Below are 25,307 nucleotides of genomic sequence, written 5' to 3'. Positions count from 1 at the left end.
ACAGTTAAGGATTCCTCCAGTGCTAAGCCCACTACAAGCTGGGCCCACCCCCTCCCCCATTATGTACAATACATTCACCAACAACAGAAATTTATTTAAAAAGGCAACAGGTTAAATTCTGTAAACTGGATCCAGCTCCAAAACACACACGTTAATACTACAAGTAAAATTCCATCATCGTCCTCTTCCACCCTGAAAAATATACCTGAGTTTAGCAGTCAATGAAAGTTTCAGCCCCCACCCCCGCCCTCCCCACCCCAAAAATCCCTCAAACCCTGAACGAGACGCAGTCTCCAGTCACGGAAAGCCACTAGGTTTGGCGATGCTCGCCCTGTGGTGGCGAGCCAGCTGCTCGGCCGGCTGGGGCCCTGCACCGCTCCGGGTTTCCAACACAAAAGCCGCCGTGGCACCATGCTCCACCGACCCGGGAAGCTACGTGCTGCTTGGGTGAGGGGAGGCTGGGAGGAAGGCCTGCCCCTCCTCCCCCTTGTCCAAATCACGTGTGGCTTTCGTCTTCATGAGGTCCTTCCTTCCTTGGACTAGCTCTGGAAGAGGAAGAAGAAGAGTTGGAGACTTTAACGGCCAGCTGTAGGAAGGAACAGCCTCATGATTTCATGCAATTACTTCAAAGCTAGCACTACGTCAGCCCAGGTTGTGTGTTATAGACAGAGACATCCCCAATTCCTCTACCTAACAGTGAGCTCACTTCCCAGCTTCCTCCAATGCTTCCCACTCCTGGCAAATATTTCTATCCTTTAATTGTCACTAAGAAAAAAGGCTCTCATCTGAGCTCTGCTTTCTCGGGTGACCCTTACTTGATCCAGAGGCAACGCTGATGGTTTTTGTGGCGTCAAATCTTCCCGGGACATGGTTGCTGTAGGCATCTTCGGGAAGGGAACTTGAGCCTGATGCATTTGCATTCTGGAGCCAGGTTGAATGGAGAGAGTTTTAGCACATGAACATCAAGAGCAAACCCCATCTACTTGACTGAACGCACACACACACAACTTTCACATACAAGTACGTATTTTGCATGTCTTCTTTTTTAAGGCTTCCCGCCCACCCCCCAAACACAAACTTTGACTCCCGTCCCCCTCCCCCAGTGACACAGTTGTAACCCCTCAACACTAGGAGAAGAAAAGTCCTTTGGGTCCTTTTTCTCCACATCTGCCTTACAAGATTTACTGCTCAAGTCATGCTGGAACTATCGCAAAATGGTAACAGCTGAAGCACATTTATGAAGTCTGAACAGGGAATTTTTGGAGTAGCAAAATTTTCCACTTGGGAATAAAACTTAATATGCAAAATCTCAATGAGACTTGATTTTTCTTTAAGGGAAATATGAGACAGAGAAGAAGGGCAAAAAAGAAAGAAGAGGGTGACATTAAAGTAGAGGAGTTTGTAACAAGAGGCTAACTTCCACTTCAGTTAGGTACTCTGTTGCACTATGAGAAAGACAAAATGAAATTCTTGCAAAGAAATTGGTACGAGACCCTTTGATTAAGAGATGCACAACACTGGACAACATGCTAACAAAATACTCTCAGATAAAACAAAGCACCAGTGTGGAGACGGACAGGAGAGGCTAACAGGTTTCCATGATGGCTAAAATTACGTGTTTTAAAAAGCTGCAGCAAGACTCTTTTAGTTTCCCAGGAAGGTCTAAGGGACCTCTTACTTCAAGAGTCTGAGTAACCCATTAGCCTTTCACATTACCTGCCAGCTCCTCCGTCTTCAGCCTGGGCCTTTCAAGAATACCCAACACACATGGTTACCCAGGCATCACCCCCTCCCATCTCGCCTTCTCACAGAAAACACGCTCTTACCCCGATGATCTATACAAGTCCTGGGGTGGCCCCCCCATGCCACCTCCACTGCCTCTCTGCTCCATCAGCAAGGCCTGAAAGTGACCTATGTTCTCCTCCCGGCAGCGGTACAGGGGTCCCTCCTGAGAGAGGCCGTTGGCCTGGCCAGAGGCTGGATGATGATGAGACAGGTGGGCATTCATGGGCGATCCGTATGTCCTGGGTTGGAAATGGCTGGCGGGATGCCGGGATGCATAGGGAGAGCCAGTCTGTAGCATCACCCCGTGGGGAGGGAAAGCCGATGGCCCAAATCCCATTCCCGAGCCCAAGTGGGGCGGGGGAGCTCCGTAGAGGAACTCTCCTGCTGCCACTGAGCTTTGCCTCTTCGTGGCCGCATTGTGGTTGTCCAAATCAAGGAACTCTTTGGGACTCTCCGGCCGCTCCTGCGATTCCTCGGACTTCTCATCTTCAGGCCCCAGATCCTGCCCATCGCTCGGAGAAACCTCTTTGGCACTCGCTACGTCCATGCGGTTGGGAGAAGCCAGGGCAGCGCTCAGCGCCTCGCAGCCCTGCAAGCCGCTCACGTTCCCCCGCTCGGAGAAGGGGGGTCTGGCCAGGGGCGGGTGGCCACTGGGGCTGGCCTGGGGGTGCAGAGGCCTCTGCCAGTCCGAGTAGCCCTGCGGACAGGCGTAGTAGGGCGGCCGCTGGTAGTGGTGGTAGGAAGGTTGAGGCTGGGGCTGGTAGGGATAGGGCATGCCCTGGTGGGGCCGATAGCGGGGGAAGACCCCGGGGTGGGCGTTGCTCGGCTGGAAGCCCCGCGAAGGGAAATGCTGCGGGTGGGACACGGGGGGAGGCTTGCCGCCCATCACCGGGCTGAAGCCTTGCAGCCCCGGGTTGATGTGGTACCGGGCAGCTGAATTGGGGTACTCCAGACCAGGCATGTAGAGAGGGTGGAACTGGTTGGGGGCAGCCCCCACGGTGCTGGAGTCCATGGCAGGGAGGCCGGTGCCCTGCCCCAGGCAAGGCACGGCCGCTTCGGGCAGAGCCTTCCCCCCGCCGCAGAGGGGCTTCTCCATCAGGCTGGCGGCCAGCCCCTTCCCCTCCGCCGGCCCCTCGCCCGCTGCCCCATTCTCGGGCACGGGCCCTCCTCGCTCGGAGGTGGGCGCCAGGTCCCTCACGCAGCCCTGTGGGCCAGCGTAGCCGCTCTCGGCTGGCCAGGCGCCCTTGCTCTGCCCTGCCTTCAGGTCGCTCTTCATGCCGGAGCCGTCCCCCTCCTCTGGGGGCAAGGCGCGTCGGGTGCACTCCATGGGCAGGGGGGGCTTGGGATGAGGTAGGAGTTTGGCGTAGGCCCCGTCGGGAATGCCGATGCACTGAGCCTTCTCCTCCACGCCCGCCGGTGGCTCCACTGGAAAGAGAAAGGGGAAGTGTCAGGTGCTGGTCTTGTTTTGCACGTCAGCCCTCCCCACCCCACAGGCACACTCACCCAAGGCAAATTTGCCAAAGAGGAATTCCTGCCCGCTCAGCCAGATGTGCCAAAACAACCTCCTACCGTCTACTTTTGACAGCATGAACAGCAGCCTCGGTCATGCTGGGCCTCCCTCCTCTTTGGCTGCTGACACAAAGCCCAAGCGAAAACCTGAGGGCCATCCAAATCTCCAACATTTGGATGGAGAAAGCACCCTATCTTGATGAACTATTAAAATGGAAGAGGAGTGACTTTATAAGCTGAGCAGGTGTTTCCATCAAAGACTTTGAAGTAAGTACCTCAAAGCCTACAACATCCCATCCTCTACTCAGACGTCTTCATAAGATGGCTGGAGCACAGCATCATGCTAACTATGGGCTTTGTGGGGCTGTAGTCCCCCTTCCTACAGCCAATACCGTTCTTTCAGAGACCCATAGCAATTCCAAACTTTGCAAAGTTGGCTGATCTTTTTGAAAGAACTCTTTTAAGTTACTCCTAGCGTTGCACACCTCTCTCATAAAGACAAGGCATGTGAACTGAATCCTTAAGATTTCCATAAGATACAGCTCCAACTGCAGTTTGCAAACCACCTCCACCAGAGAAACATGGCACATGTAGGTTTGCTCTGACACGTGTGTACAGAAGCTGCCCCATGGAGAAGCAGCTTTGGGAAATACTGCAGAAGCCACATGAGAGCAAGCTAAGAGCCAGGGCTTTTTTTGATTTTACACTGTGTTGCCCCTTCTGGTCCACAAAGCTTGTTTGCCCACAGCTGGGCAAAAGCACTACCACATAGCAAGGTACTGTGAGGCTGATCACAGCCATATTTTAACCAACTGTGATTTGGAGATGCAGCCACTCTGCCCTGTAATCACTCAACGTCCTCTTGCAGTCTCTGTTCTATATCCAGCACAGTTAAATGATAATGAGTTTTAAGCAATGCCACACAAGGAAAGAGTTTCCGTAGTCCAAGGCACACAAGGGATCGATAAAAGATACAAGGTTTTTGATCTCTAGTTTACCAGCTAAAATTAATGAAAAAAATTGTTTTTGATCTCTAGTTTTTTTTGATCTCTACTTTAGGTTTGTTTTAAGTTTTTTTTTTTTTTTTTTTTTTTTTTTATCTCTAGTTTACCAGCTAGAATGAATGAAATTCAACTAGAAAGAAACTTGTGGTGGCACACATGACACGCTGCCATCTCATCTGAACTGACATGACTTTTCAGTGCCTTTCTAGCAGTCCTGTTCTGTGAAGATTTTGAGATGCTAAGCTCAGAAGGCACATGTGCATTTCAGAGGAGAAGCCATACTGACATATATTCAAGGAAGTGTATTCAAACCATTTCTTTGCATAATGTCTTCTCTCCTTACCTAACTCTTTGCAGATTCAATTTTTATATTAAATCCAAGTGAGTTCTAGAAGCATTACAGACTTACAGACCGTGCACCCAAAGGCAAACTGATAACTTGCAGGTATAACTGGTATGGAGGGGACCTCTGGCAGGTTACAGTGAAATGAAAAATCTTAGAAAAATCTACGTGATGGCTGGAGCAGAAAATATATTCTGATTTAGAATTTGAAGAAAAAAAAAGACGTGTATAAACTATGTGTCCCACAACTATTTACACAAAAAATTAATCCTTTTCTAGAATAGAACCTGCTTTTGTTGCTGATCTTCAGCCAGTGCTTAAAATGGCCCCCAGTGAGCCTGAAAGTCAGAGCATCTTTCACACTTCTCTAACGGTGCAAATCCAAATAAAGCCACATCTGCAGATGCAGGCTTTGTGCATCTGCAGCACAGTTAAGCTCAGGACCCCAAGAGTCTGGAGCAGCAAAGCTAAACTATGTGGTGTTTCCCAGCTCCTCACAAGCACCCACCTACTACATGTGAACTCACAAACGCAGGGCATAGCTCCTCGCTCCCTGTGGCTGCTTGCGCACCCTTGATGTGTGCAGACAGGCACAAGGATTCATGGGGCTGCATCCTCTGCTGAGGTCCAGCAGCAGCAAGAACTGGGGAGAAGCCTCTGGGTGGCTTCTGGTCAGTGCCACGGGGAGTTACCTTGGTTGCTCTCCGGCTCCATGGTCTGATCCTGCGAGCTCCCATTTCCCATGACCGGCTTTGGGGGTGGCACGCCAGCAGAGGCGGCGTGAGCCAGCTGGGGAAAGGGTCCGGGGAGGTGCGGCGGGGGCGGCTGGCGAGGGTGGTAAGGCACGCCCGGCGGGCACACGCGGGAGGACAGCTGCTGCATCGCGATCATCTCTGGGCTGTCCATCATTGAGTCCCCGCCCTGGCACCCTCTCTGAACCTGAGCCGGTCCCCCAAACAGAGCGGCCGGCGGCTGCGGCATCCTCTGGCCAGCAGCTTTCCCGGGTGGTCTGATGTACCCTGAGGGAGGCACCCCGTGAGGTAGGAAGTTTGATTGCTCAGTCCACTGGCTGGGAGGCAGAGGAGGCCGTAAGGCCCGGGGCTCCATCATGTGGCCGATGGCGCGGGGCTGCAGCGAGGGCGCTGGCCCCATGGGTGCCTTCTCCTCCGGCCCCACGGCACCCTGGCTGGCGGTGCTGTGGCTGCCATTCCACAGGGCTGGGTGCCCGCGGTTCAGGTACTTGTAGGGCCGGTACATATGTCCAGGGGGCACCTCCGAGCCTTCTGGCGGCCTCACCGGAGGCCCGTTGTGCCTTGGAGGGAGGAAGCCCTGCTGGAACTGGGCTGGCGGGTAGACGGCGTCCGGAGGGGGGCCGCTGACGCGCCCCAGCTGCAGGGTGCCGGGACGGGGTCCGAGGCCGGTGACGTGGGTCGGCCCCGCACACACCTGCTTCTCAGGGGCAGCCAGCCTGTGCCCACGGTGCTCGCTCAGTCCCACGGCCGGCTGGGGAGGCAGAGAGAAGGACATCAGTGAGAGGGAGGTGGGAAAAGACTGATGCTGGCATGCCAGCAGGTTGATCTGAGAGGCAATGCCACCGCAGGGGCCATCAGGGAGTCCCCCACACAACAGAGGGGACAAGCAGGGCACTGGGTGCCATGATTTGTTGTTATGAAACAATTGTTATTGTTATGAAACAATTTACCTGCATGGCAAAGTGCTGGTGCTGCTGAACCGGGTCTCCAGGATGGGGCTCTGGCACTCGCGGTGAGCCATACAGTTTTGTTGGATCTGATCCGCGCAGGGGACCGAACGTTCCTGGCACAGCTGGTCTCTGGGGGACGGGGAAGGGAGCAGGAAGGAGAAATAAACACATTTGTGAGATGCAGAAAAGCAGAAGAGCTGCTTCAAGCAGAGGGTAAGCCAAGACCAAAAGAACCACACAGAACAGACAGGCTTTTTGGAGATGCCATGAAAAACCTGTAGGCTTTTCTATGAAATGACACAGCTCTCCTACCACAGAGTATCATATATCCCTGAGCTCAGGTTGTGATACACTCACCTACCACCCAGCTATTCGGAAGCAAGTAAGACAACTGGAGGGGACGCTGGTTTATTCCTGTCCCTGGAGCAAACCACAGGAGCACGTGAGCAGAACAAAGGGGACCATGCTGGATTGCTTTCAAAATACTTGCTGGCTCCAGCTCTCCTACTGGCTTCTGCTGCTATCTGCATCACAAGAATCACTCTAAAACGTTTTCTTTCCAGCTAAAAAAGTGAGGAATAGCCTGGATCTCAGAAAAGCAGCTGTCACACTACACCACAAGACATCACGGGTTAAAAAGGAAAAGACAGTAAAGGATGGGTGAGGAACAGCCCATAGAAGAGGCAGAACAGGTGGCCCTCGGAGAGGAAACATCAGGCTAAAGGGAGGTCACTGCTGCAGCCCAGGGTGGCCTTGTGTGTGGTTTTGTTTACTGCTTTTATAAATATCAAGGCACAGAATGCAGTAGTATGCAGATGGCACAAAGTTACCGGGCATCTGTAAACAATTGAGACAAAAGAAGGCTGGCTTGTTCAGCATCATAAACTGGAGGTTGAAAGAGGAAACGTGACTGCTTTACGTGCACAATGGGGTACCTCTCCAGGGAGAGAGAGAAAACCGGGGGAGCCAGGACTGCCCAAGCACACATGGGTACTTGCCTGCAAAAAATGTTGTTAGACCTTTCCTAATTAGTGTGGTAGTGATCTAGTTCAGCCTCCAGTTACAGAAGTAGCTACTCTTCTAGCTCCAGCTACTCTGAACAAAGTGTGTTATTTCCAGTCCTATCTCCTCAGCCAACTACACAAAGACCGGGTAAGGCCGAACTGTCTTGGTTTAAATTTAAGGGCTGAAAAGTTTCAGTTTGAGAAACCACAGCTCCGACCCTCAATCTCTGGGAGGAGATCCTTGCCACAAAGTAGGGATTCCACAGGGGAGAGTTCAATTCCCTTTTCCCTCCCTGCCTCTCTCCACAGGCAGGATCGATGAAGAACAGCAGAAACTGCTCCTTACCATCTGGCCGGGATGTGGCACGGGGCTGGGCATGCCGCCGTACTGCAGCGAGCGGGGGAAACCTCGCCCATTGGAAGGGCCCACTTCTCGAGGAGGCTGCATGGGGTTGCCACTTGGATCCTCTGCAGAGGACGAGGAGAAGGAGGAGGAGGAGGAAGAGGAGGAGGAGGCGGGAGCCCTCGAAGCAGCTCGATATGGTGGAGGTTTCCCTCCATTTTCCAGGCGCTGCTGCCTCTTGCCTGGTCCCTCTGGGTCTCGTGACCGAGTCCAAACATTGCCAGCGCTGGAGCGGCCAGCCCGCCGGCTCCTCTTCTCCCGCCTCCCATCTTCTCTGATCCAAAACTCCTCATCTGTGTCTCCATCTTCCCCAGGGAAGTGCTTCATCATTGCTCGGTGGAAACACCTCTCCAAGTTGTAAGCCATCTTGGTATATTCTGCCAAAAGAAACCCAGCAACATCAAGGACAGAGCCTTACAGAGAGAAACAGTTAAGCAACATCAGACTTTCCTCATTTCCCCACAAAAATTATCTCTTTCTGCAGTTGTTTTTTTTTTTTATTTTTTTTTTGAGGAAGACTTTTGTTTCTACCTAGTTGACCGGTCTATATTCTTAAACTCAATAAGCAATGCAGCATCAGATTTGTTCAGTAACCCCACCAGAGGACAGGCACATAGGCATGACAAAGTACCATTAGCAGCATGGCTTGCACAGTCAGCATTAACCTAACATCCCAGAATAGTACCAAGAATTACATTACGGCAAACACCACCTCTGCTTGCAGAGATGTGTGACCTGCACTGCTAGCCAGCAGTGCTGAGAAGAGAAACGTTAAATTCCAGCAATGCTATTTGATTCTGCTCAAGAGGCTTTTGCTGGACTGGTTCAAATCTCTGCTGTATGCTACAAGACAAAGGAAAAAAATCAGCAAAGATCATTTATCCATGTACAGTTTTTAAAGCACTTGCTGACCATGACACATAAGCTATTGCAAATACCACGGTCACTACTGTGCAATTCCCACAGGACAGTTCTGCTCTGAGGGGCTCCTACTTTTCATTGGAGTGGATAAGAAGGAAAATACAGGTGAGAGGTGTCGATCACAAAGTCTTGAAGCAAATGACTTTCCAGTTGTTTCCACTGAACTAAAAAGTTCCTTGGACGACAAAGTTCCCCCACTGGCAGTGCAGAAATGCTTTTACTTAGGGCCCAAAGTGACAAGCTGAGAAGCTCTGTTTTCACTTTCAAAGCGGTGCTGTTGAGACATGGTCTGCAGCGATGACCCACCATATGGGGAGTGACTTCTTACCTAAGCAACGTGCAGAATTTTAATCGGCGTGGCAATTAAACCCAGGGTTTCCCATTTGTGGGCTTATGCTATTCATTCAAAAGCCAAGCAACCTAAAAAATACATTTTCCATCCAAAAGGCTACAGATGTGGCTCACTTTTCACTTTTTTTTGGGGTACTCAACAAACACTGGGGGCTGACCAGACTTGTTATGTTCTTCAAAATGTATTAGATATCATGAGACAAAGGAACACAGACGCATGCAAGCACACAAAGGAGTAAGCTCGTAAAGAAACAGACTTTCTTCTCTTTGTATGTTCTGCCTTCACCACCTATCAACATGGGAGCCCCTTAGGATGACAGGCCGCATATATCAGCATGACAACTGTGCTAAAAACCTGGCTAAATCCCCAGGCCTTACTACTCAGGAGCTTTCCTCCAGCCTCTCAAAAATATCCTGAAAGAGAGTAAGCACAAATCAAGTTCTGGTGAGTAGGTAGGGATCAGTGCCTGCTTTAACTCAGCACTGGAAATAGATGAACTTAGCATCTTAGTGCTCTTACCACTGCCTTCACCATTGTACTTAAGACAGTTCCTGAACATGGTCTTCATATCGCCCACAAATTCTTCCTTGGTGCAGTACTGACCTCCATTCAACTTCTTCTCCATGCTAGAGATGTCCATGGGGGCCTGAAATTCAGCAAAACTTTCTTTGAGTTACAGCAAGAGCAATGGGACTTACAAAGGTACATAAATTACTAGCTTCCTCACAGAGGGCATGCAGAGCAGAGGCTGCTCTCCTGAGGGCAGCCTCTCCTCTTGCATTTCCTATACCCAAAGGGATTACTGCAGCTTGACTGTGAGGATAACACAGCTCACAGAACTTCAAAACACTTACAAGTAATTGCACCCCAGTCAACAAAGAGCATCAGTCAAGCACGCTGCGCTGCTTTCCCTACCTTAATGATCTGGTAGTAGTTAGGAGCATACGACTCATCAACAGGTTCCAAGAAGGGCCAAGAGTCCTTGTGAGCCTTTACCACATCTAGAACTGGTAGCAACAAAAGACAGGCGATTACACACATGCCTGGGGGACTGTGTCGCTTTGAAGAAGTCATGCAAAGAGGAAAATCGGGACAGGTGGACTAACCTTTGTACATGGCTGTGAACTCATCATCCAGTTCAAAGCTGTAATTGGAAGAACAACAGTGAATAACAGAGACTTAGCACATATAAGGCATTCCCTCTTACCTCATCCTCCCTTCCATGCCACATGCAGTGCCATGAAGTTAAACAGGCCTCATCACAAACACTTGTCTCGCATGGACCAAATCCAGGTGTTTCTCAGCTTACTCCTTGCTGCTCTCCAACCTCACTTATCCCTCCTCGTTCCTGTGAATGACCACACTCCTCTCCTCCCCTCCCTACTAAGGCTTCACTGCACGGGTGTGCTGCACGCCCAGCTGCATACTCACAGATCCTTGGTCCTTCGCTCTTCCCTGGTAGGGGAACTGGGATCCAAGTGGGAAAGCTCGGGGGGCAGCTCCTTCCCCTGTGCCAGCAGCCAGGCCCGCTCTTCACGAAGCTTCCTCCTCCTGGCTCGCTCTGCAGCAGGAAGGGGAGACAAGCAGAAAAAGCCATTCAGTGCTCCTTGTCAACAAGGTCTCACAGAGAAAACTCAGGCAGCTCCTGCAGCTCTCAAGAACTCTCTGCAAAGAAGCAGAGGATCTGAGAACACCGTACACCACAAACACACCTCTTCATTTTCCCTTGACTAGTCCATCAGTGATTTCGGAGCATTACTGTGATGCAGATGCTCCACATGCCACCTTCCAGACAAATTCCTGACCACATTGTGGTACAAAGAGAGTTCAAAGCACAGACCAAGGCATAGATCAGTTAAACAGAAAGAGATGACTTATTAAATTACCATCCTTTATCTGCTTGCCACCAGTCCCCATGCTGTCAAAAAAGCACAATAACTCCTCAGCCAGGTGAGCTCACAGCAGCTGGTTTTGCACTGAGGCTGATGAAGAACAGTGCTGAAAGAAGGGTGAAGTTCTACCAGCTGGGTGGCAACGAGTAGCTGGGTCAATAATATCCTCCATCCCCACAGCCAGCTTTGGGAAGATTGTTCAGGTAGGCCTTCACGGCCAGCAGCCAGAGAGAGCAAGCTACCACACAGGAGGGCCACTGGGACAGCTTTGGTTTAAGAGGTGAGAGACAGGAAGAAGCAACGTTAGTAATATAACCTGTGGTTTGCAACCAGACAGCTGGCTAACAGATTGCTTCATAATAGAAAGTTTATGGACTCTTATGAACCTCATTTCCTTTTTGTTATAGGAAACCTGAATTCATTTGACTTGCTAAACACCTGTACCAACTTTCTGTTGAAGCAGAATTCTGTGAAAATGCAGCTCAAGGAGAGATGTCATAGCTGCAACACCCCAGGAAATTGGCCACAGGGCCACACCAGGGAAACACCCAAGTGAAAGAAAGATTGGAGACCTGGCCAAAATCCTCTAACAGAGGCTCCATCTCTGGACAATGACCCAGACTTGAGAAGCACATGCTGGTAGAACAGTATTAATATGCTGTCCTACTGTGCCAGTCAAAAGAAAGCCTGTGATGAGGAGTAGGAGCACAAGAGAACTAGGAATGAGTGTCTCCAGGATGACCCTATCTGTATGCATTTAATCTTTACTCTTACAAGAGAATCACCACTCAAACAGACATTCTGCTGCTAAATAAAACCTTCCATGCTTCTCCTGCAGCGACTGAGGAAAATGTAGGTACTCCTTCCCTGAAGAGGAATTGACAGCCACACCTCATGCCCACTTAAAAAAAACAGTGATGGATTTCTCTTCTGGGAAGGAACCTGAGATGTCACAGTCATCAATGGTACCACTGCAAGTCATGGTTTTACTCCAGGAACAATACCCATATCTGAAAGCACACTCTAACAGGATAATGGATATTGTTTAGGAATAGCTACAAGGTGTATGTTTTCCAGAGAGGTCCATGGCTAGATGTATCAAAGATTGGTAAAAAGAGTCCAAATTTAAATTTTCTGTTAGAAGACTCCGGGCAGCACTGAAGTTGAGAGGACAGGACTTTCATTTAATATGTCCTACAGAACCTATCAGCATCTGTTACACCATTTAGTAAGGTGAGGTCTAACATCAAACTACAGTTAGCGGAGATTATCAGTCAGTCCAAGCACAGGTTCAGTATTGCATGCTTCTTTAGTAAAATTAACCTCGCTTAGATAACATTGTTATGGATGCCTAAGTGAAAAAGCTGAGAAACACGTATAGTAATGACTTGGGCAGCAAAAGGAAAGTCTCATGCCAACAGCAACCAAGAGGTAAGGTCACGTAGATATTAGAAATCCATCAATGCCTGCCAAGCATCTGACATGGTAAACTGACAGAGATTGCGGAGCACTTCTGTGTTACCAGGCTGGAGCTCAGTCAGTACTGTGACAGGTCCCAGCACCACAGGGAGGAATTAACACAGCTATGTTAAAGGTAGAGTTTGCTGCCATGCTGTTGGCCTGGACTGAGAGGCCACCAAATATCAAAAGCTGACCAATGCCCTAAAAAGTACCTCAAACAGATAGAAAGTCGTGTGTGAGAGGTAATGTTACAACGGCATCTGGAAGAGAACTGGAAGATTCTAACCTGCTGTTCTGGGAGAAATCTAGAAAGCTGCTTTGACTCCTAAATTCAGGAAAATCCAGATGGGCCCAGCAGGAGGGTCCCTAACTGGGGTGCGCATTGGAGTGGAGGGAAGTGAAATCCCACACTGGAAAGAGGAATGCGATCTAGAGACAGGCATACAGTCCAAACCCAAGATGCAGGTGAAGTACTGATGAAGTCACAAAGAACACAGATATTCCACCCTGTGTTTCATATCACCCTTCTTAACAATTTACAGAATTGTTAAATCCTAAGCAGAAGGCAAAATACAGGAAAGTCTTTGTTACCCTAAAAATATCTGTCAGCGGATGTCCAGCTTTAACAAGTCTGAACCAAACAAAACAAATGACTTCATTTTCAAATCACTTTCTGTCCATCATAAGAACTATCACAGTAAGTGTTAACAGAGGGTGTTGGAGGGTGAGCTTGACAGTCATAGAACCAGTAAGCAATAAGGAAAGATGGTTACGAAGCCAAAAGTCTTACCCAGATAGCTGCTGTTTCTATGGATGAAAAATATAGCACTGACTTAACAGAACAGATCATCCATTCAAACAACCTTTCCAAACAGCTTTTGCACCAGTTTAAAAGCAGACTTCTCTTGACTTAGCCTAAACTGACTGGGAACAAGTTTGAAGTAAATTGAAAGAAACTGCTCAAACCAAAATAAAAGCATGCCTGCCAAGAAAAGCACTAATGTATGCGAAATGGCTTAAAACAGCTTACTGCCCAACCCCATGCCAGTTTTTTGAGTGGCTCTGGTGAGTTTGTATCAGATGACATAGTTATTGTATTTACCCCCAAATTCACAAGGCTTTTATCAAAACAATACCTGACCAACTCTGAATACTAGATTTAAATTTGCAGCTCCTCTGGATCTTGAAGATTAATTTTGTCTATACAGATGGAGAGTTAAAGCACAGGGAACATGCAATTTGCCAAGGTGAAACAGATACCTGTAGCAGATCTGGAAGCTGGATGATTCTGAGTTTAAAGTACCAGATTAGCCAAGACCAGCAACCAGAAATATCCAAAGGCCAAGCAAGTAATTGGATTTTCAAAAGGTTAGAAAGTAAGCAGGTAAAAGGAACTATTCTTAGATAACATCTGGTCTGCTACCAGACATCTGGTAGCAGACTTGTTTCATCTTGGAAAGTTTACAGGGTTTGCATGAACCCTTTTTCCCCCCCCCCCTTTTCTGGTTCTTTTTCCATCTAAGGATTCGCAACAGTGATACTGCCACGCATTGTGAGAACATATTTTCTGACAATATTCAGTGTTTCCCTGGAACTGCAACAGCCCAGCCAGCCACTGGCAAAAGCAGCAAATAAAGAAATCCCTGTAAAGGAGGCTAAGAGAGGTGGTGGTTAGATATGAGCCTGCTCTTAGACACCAGTACCTACATGTACTGGCTGAATGTCTCCAGTCTGTGTCTCAGACTGATGTATGAAATGCAAGACCACTGTTTCTTGCAGAACAGCCTATATTTATGTTACTTAAAAACATCAGAAAACAAGACCAAAACTTGAATTTGCCACCTGCCAGTGCTCTGTTTAGCCTGGTTCCTTCACCTTTAGTACTCCAGCTGATGAGGTCAGGAGCAATATAAAAATAATACCCTCACTATTCCCATGTTGTCCCCTTCCCTTTCTCCCCGAAAGGAATCCTCCTTTCATCATGCAGTAGGCCATAAAGACCAAATACTATTCAGTAAGAGTTAAGCCAGCTAAGCCTGCATGGAGGGAGATCTATGAGAAGCCTGGTGGGGACACAAAAGAAGGAAACCGAGGAACAACATGGATAGCAGGAGAAAAATACAGCTATGACAAGGAAAAAATGAGTATGACTTGAAGAAGACAGAACTGAAGAGAACACTAGAGAACAGCCATCAATACAAGAGGGGTGGACAAGGCAAAAAGAAAATACAGTCAGACCAATTTATCTAAGCCAAGTCCAAGAAGAGTTATTCCCATCAGCTTGCCTGGCAGGGGAGGGATGCAAATAGATCTTAGTTCAAGATCTCAGACTCAGCTTTGAAATCTCCCACCTCTGCTTCACACTGGCTGCACGTACCTTCCACTGCTTTGACCTTCTCCTCCATCTCTCTTTTTCTCTCCTCCTTTAGCAGCTGCTCCTGCTCCCTCTTCTGCACTGCTATAAGGATCTGGCGCTCCTCCTCTTCCTCCCTGCGCCTCTGCTTCTCCATCGAACTGAGCACATTCGGGTTTACCTGTGACAAAACAGTGCACAGAAAAATGTAATGCAGCACTGGCTTATTCAAGTCTGAGCAGAAGCAGGTTTACTTGTGCAAGTATTAAGGCATACCTACAGTGAATGGCTGGAACAACAAAAAAGAGAGATGTACATATGAATTCTCAGATAAAAAGCAACATGGAAAGGTAATTGTCAAGCAATGAGACCCTACTGACTGAAAGGCAAAGGAAGGAGAAGTGATTGGTTCGGCAAACTGCTGCTCCACCAGGGATGTGCCCCATGGACTTCCCTTCTGGGCAAAGGAATCTGGCTGTTGTCACCCCTGTGCAACACCTACACCCCTTCCAGCTAGCCGAGTCCCGAGTTACAAGTGTGAGCAGAAAGAACTGCTCTGCTGCGCCTGGCTCTGCCATAAAACACCCAGTACTTCGGATAGAAAAGGAGACCAGTACAGCCTTACGTCAAGGTATCATTTGGAGTGTTTTTCTTTCCCATTCAAACTAAAGCCCACCATACTTCTATGAGCTAATCTCCCATGAACCAGCCCTCAGTCATTTGTTTGTTTCCTGCTGGGTCCCCTGGCCAGCTTTCTCATTCAAGTACGCCTGGCTCTTTATGGCCCCACTTCCTCACCTCCCCACGCCCAGCAGGCTGTAAGGCTGTGTTTGATCCCACTTAGACTGCACGCTTCTCAGACCAGGAATTGCCTGCTCCTGTTTCTCCAATAAAGTGCGAGGTATGTATGTGGCAGTGTGGAATTACCTTTATTGGCTTAATTTAATTAGAAGTCAAATGAATCAGCCATCTACTCCCACCTCTTTGACTTCTGCAAGATCAAGGTATGTGTGCCTTATCAGCAGGGAATACTGACCAGAAAAGAACAACGCACATACGGTTTTGTCCACCTTCATTTCAGGGACTAACCAGCAACCACCACTTAAGCAGAAGGTATTTCCTGAGGATTAGCAATCAGCTGGGGTCCCCTGGCTGCTGCTCAGACCATCAACTTCCCTCGGCCTACTATTAATCCCCAGAAAAAATCTGGCACTATGATTACTATTTTGTCCTTGTTTTGTTGCCTACAAGGGGAACCTCAGGGTGTTTTGATAAATGCCTAGAAATGTTGTCTGGTTTTAGTGTACATTCATTCCCTCTCTCCTTCCCCTTCCCCTACACAATGCTGCCCTACAATCTCCCCCTGCAGCTCTCCATGGACAAGCACCACATTATTGTCCTGTCCTCAGCAGCAAAAATACATTAAGAGAATTACACTTCAACCACCACCAGCTACAGAAAAGCGTCCAAGGGAGCGCTACAGGATTTTTCACGACATCAGGTCCATATCCTGCCTTTAGAGACAGACTGGACAGCACAAGCACCTATTCTGTGCTATCTTTTTAGGTGAAAGCCACAGCATGATCTCACCACAAGGGAACTCTGCCTATTTTCCTTCTTAGTTCTTTGCCTACTATTAGTACTTAATGCTTCAACTGCTTTCCAAAGGAAACCATTCTGCAAGTCCACACTCCTTTAGGTTAGCCAGCATCTCCTCGCATTCAGCCTGAAGTTAATTTTTCATCCCCTCATTCCATCCAATTATTCCTAGTTACTCTTTTCTAGTCCAGCATAAATTCCCCTCTCCTTCAGTCACATTCCAGTGTTTATGAGCTTCCTCAGACACTTGCACAAATCTTCTGTTTCTGTAATTAGGTTAAATATCTCCTTATAAAGCAACCCTTCCAGCTCCTTAATCATTCCAGTTGTCTTTCTCAGATATTTCCTCCAACCGATCAATATCTAAGCACCAGCATGCCCAGGACTGACACTGGTATGTCAAGTAGAAGATAAGAACTTGCAGAATTGGGTTCTACATTTTCGCTTTTTATTCTTTTTCAAATCCCTTTCCTATCTTATTTTCTACTCATGCACTACAAACAACTTCTTTTCAGGCCTGATCCTGACAGTCTTTAAACAGCTTTCCTCCCAACCTCCTTGTCTGACCTATAAATTGCAATAGAAACCAAAGAAAACCATCATTAGGAAGAGAAAGAGGTAAGCAGGAACCAGCCCTCAGAAGTCAGCAGCACACCAGAGATTTAATTGAGGATGTGACCATCAGCCTTTGGACTCTCCAGCCAGTAGATCTAAGCCAGCCTGTCATGCCACACTAATTTGAGCAAGTGTCAGTGCACAGGTAAGCCCTCCCCTTCCCTTAAATTCATGCAGCATCCACCATTCACAACCTACATAAACACAACACCCAAGTCGCAGTGGTCACACCAGGACCTCTCCAAGCCTACTGGGTGCATTGAGCACCCCATATATACTGTAATGGCACAAGACAGAATCCATAGCACGTTCTGGATCAACCCTTCACAAATATCATGCTGACAAGGCAATGCAACAATCTTAGCAAAAGAGAGAACGTCAACCTGGCAAATCTAGGAACAGAAGGAAAAGAGAAAAGCAGGAACCACAGACTGCAGCAGATGCCCCTAACAACTGCATTTGCTCACTGGGGTGCTTGCAGGGCAGTGGCAATGCTGGGTGGATTCCTCACGACACTTCAGACACAGAAACGGCCTGAATTTCAGAGGGACCTACTGCCTGCTGCTGCTGTCCCAGTTAAAGCCCATTGGAGCTGAGGGTGTTCATCTCAGGGTTAAAAAATAAGCAAGCAAACACAAACAAAAGATAGATAGCAAGTTTCAAACTCCTACTAGACGTGATGGAAGCAGACACCCATTGGCATGACAAAAGCAAGAAACCAACACAAGTTAAACTTCCTTCTTAAATGAAGCAGCAGCAAAGAGAACATTTCTCCAGCTTCATTCCCACTTGTATGAAAAAAGCCAACAACAAGCAAACCAACTCTCGCTTCTGTGACCACCACCTCCTTCCCTCCGCCAGAGAGCACTCCAGGACACAACATTGCTGCCTCCCCCCGGACCCCAAAAGGGCCAAATTTCTGCCTTTTACTTTGCTCTCAGACAGCGGGTATCAGACTTCAGGAGCAGGAGGCGCGGGCGCCCTGGCCCCTCGCCCTCCAAACCTTCCCTGCTCTGGTTTCCGCAGCACTGCCCTAATGAGGGTGCTGCTCAGGCGGCTCTTTAATGAGGAGCTAATCTGAACCACCTGTTGAGAAATCCCCCGCAGGATTAGGAGCCTACGGAGCAGTTGCATCTCGGACTGAGGCGGCATCCATCTAGCGGAGCCGGGAGGCAGGGGTCACCCCTGTACAGGAGGCAGTGTTCTCCCCGAGGCTTGCCTGCTGCCCACCCCTCACTCAGCCAACAAGCCATCAGATGCCTGGCACCGTCGCTGGCTCCCCTGCGTGCTGCATCCCGCTGGGCAGGCAGCACACCCGCCCAGAGATTCCCCATCCTCGTCCTGGCTGAGTCCCCGCTCCCCACTGCGGCAGGAGCCAGGAGGGCCCCCCGCTCACTGGAAAACGTTTCACTGGCCCACAGGCAGCAATTAACAGCCCTCTGCCGCCGCAGACCTGGAGCACCTGCGGTACTGATTAGCATCGTTCAGGCTCCATGTGTTTCCCACTCCCCTCCTCCTCTGGGATTTCTGCTGCCTGCGAACAAACACGTGGCCCTGCGCTTCCTGGACGGTGGGCTCTGCAGAGGGCAGCGCTGGCCCCCAACTGACCATCGCCAGGGTCTCATTTTCCTCTCTGCAGGCTTTTATCTGCAGCACGATGAGAGGCTCTTCCTTCCTCCATGTATTTTAAGCAATCGTGTTTATTGCAGGGAGCGGTACTTTCTCCTTTGTTTTGCAGGAACCCCTGGCTCACGTGGGATATTCCCTGCAGCTCGATTTCCCAGGGTTTGACAGCATTCTGGGACAAAACAACAGGTAACTATGTTTTCATTACGTCTGCAGTGAGGGATCATGCAATGGCCTGACAGAATCAAGCCACTTTTTTCCTCTAGAGCTAATCCTGTGTTGCCTGACCACTTTCTTTGGGTAGCAGTTGCCAGTTGAAAGAACCCCCATCTCCACCGCACCATGCCCCTGGCTGTACCAACGTGACTGTTGGGGGCTGTGTGGTGAACTGGATCGGAAAGCTGATCTATGTTAAAAATAACCAACCAAAGAAAAGGGTTATATTTAACTCCAGCCATTTTTCTGGGTCTGGTTCACTGCACAGACCCGCAAGCAGCAGCGCTTTTACACCGATGGGGTAGAGAGAAGATGAGGGTGAGGAGGCACGGAGGGGCCATTTTAGCAGACAATATTGTAGTTTGATGAGCATTTCTTTAAGAAAATGCCTAAATTGTGACTTCCATTTCCATCTGACCCCCCTCCTAGCTCAGCTCTGTACTCCATCAAGTCATTCTTCTCTTTCCCCGCACTATCTACACCCTCATGTGTTTGCAGCCTCACGTTTTCCCCTTGGCTGAATTTCTGTCATTTCCCTTTGTAAGCCAGTTCTTCTAGCCCTCTCATCCTTCTTCAACTTTTTCTTTGAACTGCCTCGAATGTGCCAGCACTTTCATTGAAGTGGAATTCCCCAGGCTGAGTACAGATTTCCATATGCAGCTGCACCAGCGTCTGCGGCAAGGCCGCTTACCTCTGCGATCCAGAGGGCAGCACCTCCCTGCTCGCCATAGAAACCCCGAGTGTCAGCCTGCGTTTGACGGGCATTACCACCCATCTCCCTTTCAGCACGAGCACTTTCAAACGACTCCTTCCCACTGAATAGCGATGCTGCGGTTTATTTTTTCCCCCAGGAGGCATCTGCTCTCGCCTCCCTCTGTTGTCCTCCCCCTCGCACCCCCCCTCACCTCCTGCTTGATTGGTTTGATGGGCTGATGGTCAGACATCCACCTGGGAGAAAACTCTGGCCGCTGCAGACGCTTCTCCTGAAACAGGGTTGAGAATTGAGGGAAGGAAAGAGAGAGTGGAGGAAATTAGGGCACATCGGTGATACTGGCAGGAGAAACTCTGGGGGCTAGAAGTGACCATGAAATCCCTATTAGATTTACATGGGCAGCAAACAAACACACTGAACTCAGTCCAAGAATATCACACTGACTGCAGAGCCCATTTTGCAAAGCCATCCAGACGAAGGATCCTGTTCCTGCTGTCCCACCTGAAAATGTTCCTTTGATGGGCAGCACCCTTTGGAGTCTAAGGGCTCTGCCATACCATCTCAAGCAGACCTAGCTAGGACAGCTAAAGCAGCAGCAACTGCCCCTTCAGCAGAGCCAGCTGAGAAACTGCAGTAAAAGTAAAATCAGAGGCAGCTTGCAGAGAAAAGCCAGGCAGTAAATCGCAGAAGTTCAGAAGCAGACAGAGTTTCCCTGCTTGCAGAAAAGGGACGCACAACATGGCTGAAGACAGGAACCCCTTCAGCCATCCTACTCATGCTACCGTGCAATCACCGACCAGATCTCTAGCCCTACCACTCCATGGGGAGAATCTTTCTCCCCATGCGTGAGCTAGACAGCCCCTGCATCCAGGGCACGTGCAGGCCGGAGAGGGGAGCAGGACGGGGTGACAGCTGCTTGGATTTTGCTCTCCTTCAATCAGCAAACGTCCATGCTCTTGGAAGCAGTCGAACAGAGGTAAACAGGATGTCATGTCTCCTCACCTTCTGTGCAATCATGTTGCAGATCTCCGGCAGGAAGTCTTCACTCAAGAGTTTGTAGAGCTGCCGCTCTCTAAGGGAAGTCCTCTCTCTGAAGCTCTCTGTGACCTGCCTCCACTCCTCTTCCGTCTGACACAGCAGCCACCATGTCCCACGGCCTGGCCCTTGGGACCCTTCAACAACATGAAAGGATGTTATCTCCACAGCAGTTATGACTAAACTTTTCTTTATCCCTTCTCTTCTCCTGCCCTCAGGGCTTGGGAAGAGGAAAAGATACTGCCCATGGTCACTGTTATGGGAAACATGCTCTAGGAGGGGAAGTCAGTGTGCCTAAAAACTACTCTCAAGCTACTACAAGTGTGGTTACTTCCCCTAGCGACACTGACAGTGATGCCAAGACAGAGGAATTCCAAAGGTGAAGAAGTAAAGGTGGTGTGACATCCCTGCAGTAACCCTCCACTCCAGTTATGATGTACCAGAGGAAAGGATTTAATTTGTTTCTTGTAATGGAGGCTGTCAGCCAGAGCAGGACATAGGGCAATGCAAATGTCTGATTTAGTCTGGCAGCAGAATAAAAACAATGAAAATTAATGTTATTTGAAAAAAGCCATTTTTTTTAGTACTGCAAACCTTTGCTGCAGTGAATAAAACCTTCCATTCTACCCAAATGAAACATTTTGTTTGCAGGCACTTGAAAGAACTGAAGAGGAAGTGAAGGATGGGGTTCATCGGGCTGCCAGATGCTGGGGAAGTTGCAAAAGTTCACATCCCATCCCCTGCTTGATCCAGAGCTGGATCTGAAGCAGATCTCCCACCACTCTGAAGCATGTCCTAACTACCAAGACATTCAGGGCTGTTCCGCTTTGCGTGAAACATTTGAATACTAATGGTGAAGGAAAGGCTCTCTCGCATGGTGGTTGGAACACCCACCTGGAAAGAGGGAATGCGGTTCCTGCTGCACAAATGTTTACACAGAGCGGAGAAGCCTCATCAGTTGCAACTTGCATGCTTTTGCCCCAGGATGCTCTCTAAGCAGAGAGCTCGTGGCTCACTTTTGGAGAGGGGAAGATGTTGGCTCAAACCCTTTTGGGTTGAGAGGTTCTCAGCTGCCTCAAGAAAAATCAGGCCAACCACTGTCTACTAGAAAAAAAAAAAAAAGGAATGGCCACATCCCCACCACCAGCAAATAACATGCAGCTTCTCACCGCATTTTCAAGCAAATTAGCAATGAAAAATAAAAACAAGCAAAAAAAACAGAGCCCCTCTCTCTCTGAACATGACCCCAGGCCCTCTGTGGATTTGAGCTGCCAGTGGCTCCTGCACACGAGCTATCGGGTTGCCCCAGGAAGGACAGAGAGCTGCAGCCTCCCTCCGGCCACCTGCCCTTGGTCAGAAACCTCAGTGCCATGGTAGCTGCAGGTCACAGGCCAGCAGACAGCTTAACCTGCCATCGGCTGCAGCTCATGTTAACATACCAGGGACCGGAGAGGGCAAAGCAGCAGCCGTGTGCTGTAGCTTCTGTCGCCCTGGCTCTGTGACGCTCTCTCCTTTGGCCGAAGGAGGCAGCGGATGGCTAGGGGCTGTGACACCTCAAGCTACTGCAGCAGGGAGCTCACCTGCACGCTGCCCTGAAGCCTGCCCCCTCTTTTTCCCTTCCCCTGCCAGCTGCCTGTGGCTGACTGGCTTCAAAAGCAGCCAGGACTAATGCACTGCTTTGTGCCACCAGAAGATTACTCCACAGCTGAAGCGGCACAATTTGCTAGAAAACAATGATCTGATAAAACCCAGCGTCTCATGCGCGTAGCTGCAGCTCTGCCTCCCAACTCCAGAGCAGCAGCCAGGAAATCTGAGCACAAAGGCAGAAGGGAACGAGGCACGGGAAAGACAATGCCACAGTTGCCTTTTATTGTGGAGGAACGGGCAGGCTGAGCCCGTGAGTTATGTGGAAGCCAAGGGATTCACATGTATGACAAATGAGCCCTGGCCCCCTCGGACTCCGTTGCACATTATGTTGCCAACTCTCTTTCCCTGCTTGCCTCATTAACCCTTAGGTGGGTATCCCCAAGTCGTCATTGACACAGCACCAAGCACAGCCACCAACTGGAGGGAGAGGTGAGGAGAATCAGAAAGGTCCTTCCCTATCTTGGCATCACTGACCCAGCTCTCTTCCCAGCCCGTGCATGAGGCATGAAAGAAAAAGTGTGCCTGCTACAAACAGGGGCTTGTGTTCAACTCCCCCCCAGAGAAGTGAGGGCCATTCACAACCCATTTCTATCAACTTTAGGGAGTAGGTGGGCCCCTAAGGCCTCGTGTAACCCAATATGTTGCGTTTGTTCATCCCAAACTAATCCAGGATAAGATATGAAGCAGGCAGGTGCCCAGGCTCCCAGCTGCAGGGCAGTCTGTAACACTAACCCCTCCTTCCAGACTCAGCTGGACCACTGACAGACGGACTCTCCCTTTCCTGAGAGGCAACTCCCCGAGCTTTGATAATTTAGGAGTTGTGTTAGCTGATCACATCAACCCTGACCCCACAAAATCTCTTTACCATTTCTTATCTGAGTCTCACGGATTAGCATGTTCTCTTCTGCCTTCTCCCTACCAAGAAGAAAGAGAAGTGACACAATAAATACATTACTTCACATCACTGAAAACAAGACACTTCTAAGAAGAATGAGGATACAGCAATCACTGCACACAAAAAACATGCAAAACACCCCATTCCTTCTATAATATGTGTGTATATGCATGTATATATACACACATACTTGTCATATACACAAACACACATACTTGTCATAGCTTCACAAAACGTTAAGGAGTGAAGAATGCAGGCTAGAATTTGGCAGAGGCAGTATTTCAATTCTCACGGGAAGTATCCCAAAATCTATACTGACTCAAGTGGCCAAGATTTTGGCTTCAAGTGCTGCAGAGTGAAAGCACTCTTTTATCAGGAGCGTATCCCCTAGCACTGCACAGAGGAGCTGCATCAGAAGTGAGGCAGTTGGAAGAGTGATACCCAGTGTTTCACCGAGCTTGGCATCCATCTCAGTCAGAATTTTCTTTGGAGAGTGATCAAAGCACCCACCAAGCCCGAGCCTGCTTCACTTCACAGATGCATTGAGATTATGGCTGCATGATATATACATACTTACTGGGGGAACCCCAGAAGCACATTATATTATTAATTGCGAGAAATATCAGAGAGACTTCCCTCTGGGAACACAGGCATCCTATGTCTCTTGCGGAACAACCTTTCCATACCTCAGCAAATTTTCCTCCAGTAGTTTTTTCCGCTTTGGGGGTCGCCCTCGTCTCTTGCCTGTTTTCCCAGGAACGTTTGGGGTGTTCGCCTGCCCCCCACACCCCCTGCGAAACAGCAAAACCACCATGAAATATCTGCTGAGCACGGGAACCGTGGCTGGCAGGGAGGGAGAAGGGCAGGGAAATGGGAACAGCTGCTAGGAACCAAACCGAAGGGAGGGATTACATCAGAAAGGGGAGGGAGGGAGGGGAGAAGACGAGGGCTTCCCCCTTGCTGGGAGCCTGCTCTGGGAGCCGCCAGCGCGGTGCGGGGCAGACAGCAAGGAATGCGGTGGGGCAGGCAGCATCGCTCGGCAGCAGGCTCTCCTGGTGCCACAAAGGCTGCAGGCTGGCTCCGGCATAATGCGCCGCGCGGGGCAGCTCGCAGTCTGCTTGGCAACTTCGCTCTCGCCCCGCACGGCCACGGCCCCCTGTTCCCAGCCGCCCCCCCCCCGGGACAACAGCAGTCAGGCGGAGTCCCCTCCGCCCCCCTCCTGCCATGCCCCTGGCTTGGGCACGGGGGCATTCGAGGGGCTGTTACCTGTCTGGAGCCAGCTCTCCGTTGGTTTTCGCCTGCACCGGGTCCTCCTTGTACATCCGCGTGCCGTAGAAGTACCAGTACAGGGCACCGCTGCTGTCCTCGCCCAGCGGCTCCACGCGGAGGCTGTCGGCGTCCAAGCCCTGTGCCCACGGGGAGCCCCCCGCCAGACGGTGACAAGTTGAAAAGCGGCCACATTGTCACACAAAACACGATGACACCCCCTCCGCAAACACCTCCCTCCCCTCCCACCATGCCACAACAGCAGTACAGCTGCTCCTCCGGGCCGATCTGGGAAAATGTTACTCCAGGGGGAAGGCGACGTTCGCTCCCCGTCCAAGGAGGGATTGAGATTGGCATCTCTAATTTGAATGGCCTCCCTCGTTTTAACATTTCATCTCTGGTGCTCCTGACAGCGAAGGTCTAATTAGCGCTGGCGACAGTCACGCACAGCCCTGAGAAGCTCCCTCCCCCTTCCCACCACCCTTCCCCCAGCCCCCGGTGCACTTCAGCCCCATCCTTTCATCTCACACCATCCCTCAGCAGCACAGCCCCAGCTCGCCCAGCCCTGCCATCGCAGTTGGAGCATCTCCAAAATTCAGTCTTCTCAGGAAGGGTAGCCAACAAAGCCAATTTACTTTTGTGTTACAAACACATCCCTGTAGAACAAGAGCCCTGGGAGCAGTCCTCCCTGTTTGCCTTAGTTCGCCTGCAAGGTAAGGGTTGGGGATCAAGATGGGGAACCGCTGCCCTACAGCACCACCAAGTACCTGGCCTAAAAATTCACCTAATAGCAGCATCCTCTCCCTTCTCAAAGAGATTCCCTAATCTGGCCCAGCTCCTACAGCCCCACCTTTTCCTCCTTCCCTGCTCCAGCTCCCCAACACACCTTGAGGAGGTCAAAGACATCATCTGCATCGAGCCGGTAGTCGCAGAGGCGGTGCAGGATCTCAACGCGAGTGCGCAGGGG

At 49.9% G+C, this 25,307-nt stretch overlaps 1 protein-coding gene across 1 annotated transcript; it reads right to left on the bottom strand.

The window, feature by feature from the left end:
• Positions 1-284: 284 nt before the first annotated feature.
• Positions 285-25,307, bottom strand: LOC116497329 (cat eye syndrome critical region protein 2). The gene is made up of 17 exons (XM_032201031.1): positions 25,227-25,307; positions 24,341-24,480; positions 23,761-23,865; positions 23,045-23,094; positions 20,500-20,669; positions 19,691-19,768; positions 14,754-14,910; positions 10,455-10,584; positions 10,130-10,167; positions 9,939-10,030; positions 9,543-9,669; positions 7,694-8,127; positions 6,344-6,472; positions 5,334-6,144; positions 1,827-3,210; positions 816-921; positions 285-545 (listed from the first exon to the last, which is right to left on the bottom strand). Exons 2-17 carry the CDS (start codon positions 24,394-24,396, stop codon positions 540-542), a joined length of 3,873 nt encoding a protein of 1,290 aa, XP_032056922.1. The 5' UTR covers positions 24,397-24,480; positions 25,227-25,307; the 3' UTR covers positions 285-539.

This window comes from Aythya fuligula, chromosome 1 (genome assembly GCF_009819795.1).
Source record: "Aythya fuligula isolate bAytFul2 chromosome 1, bAytFul2.pri, whole genome shotgun sequence".
Taxonomy (NCBI): Eukaryota; Metazoa; Chordata; class Aves; order Anseriformes; family Anatidae; genus Aythya; species Aythya fuligula.
The sequence above is the reverse complement of the archived record's forward strand: the minus strand, read 5'-3'. Positions and strand labels throughout refer to the sequence as shown.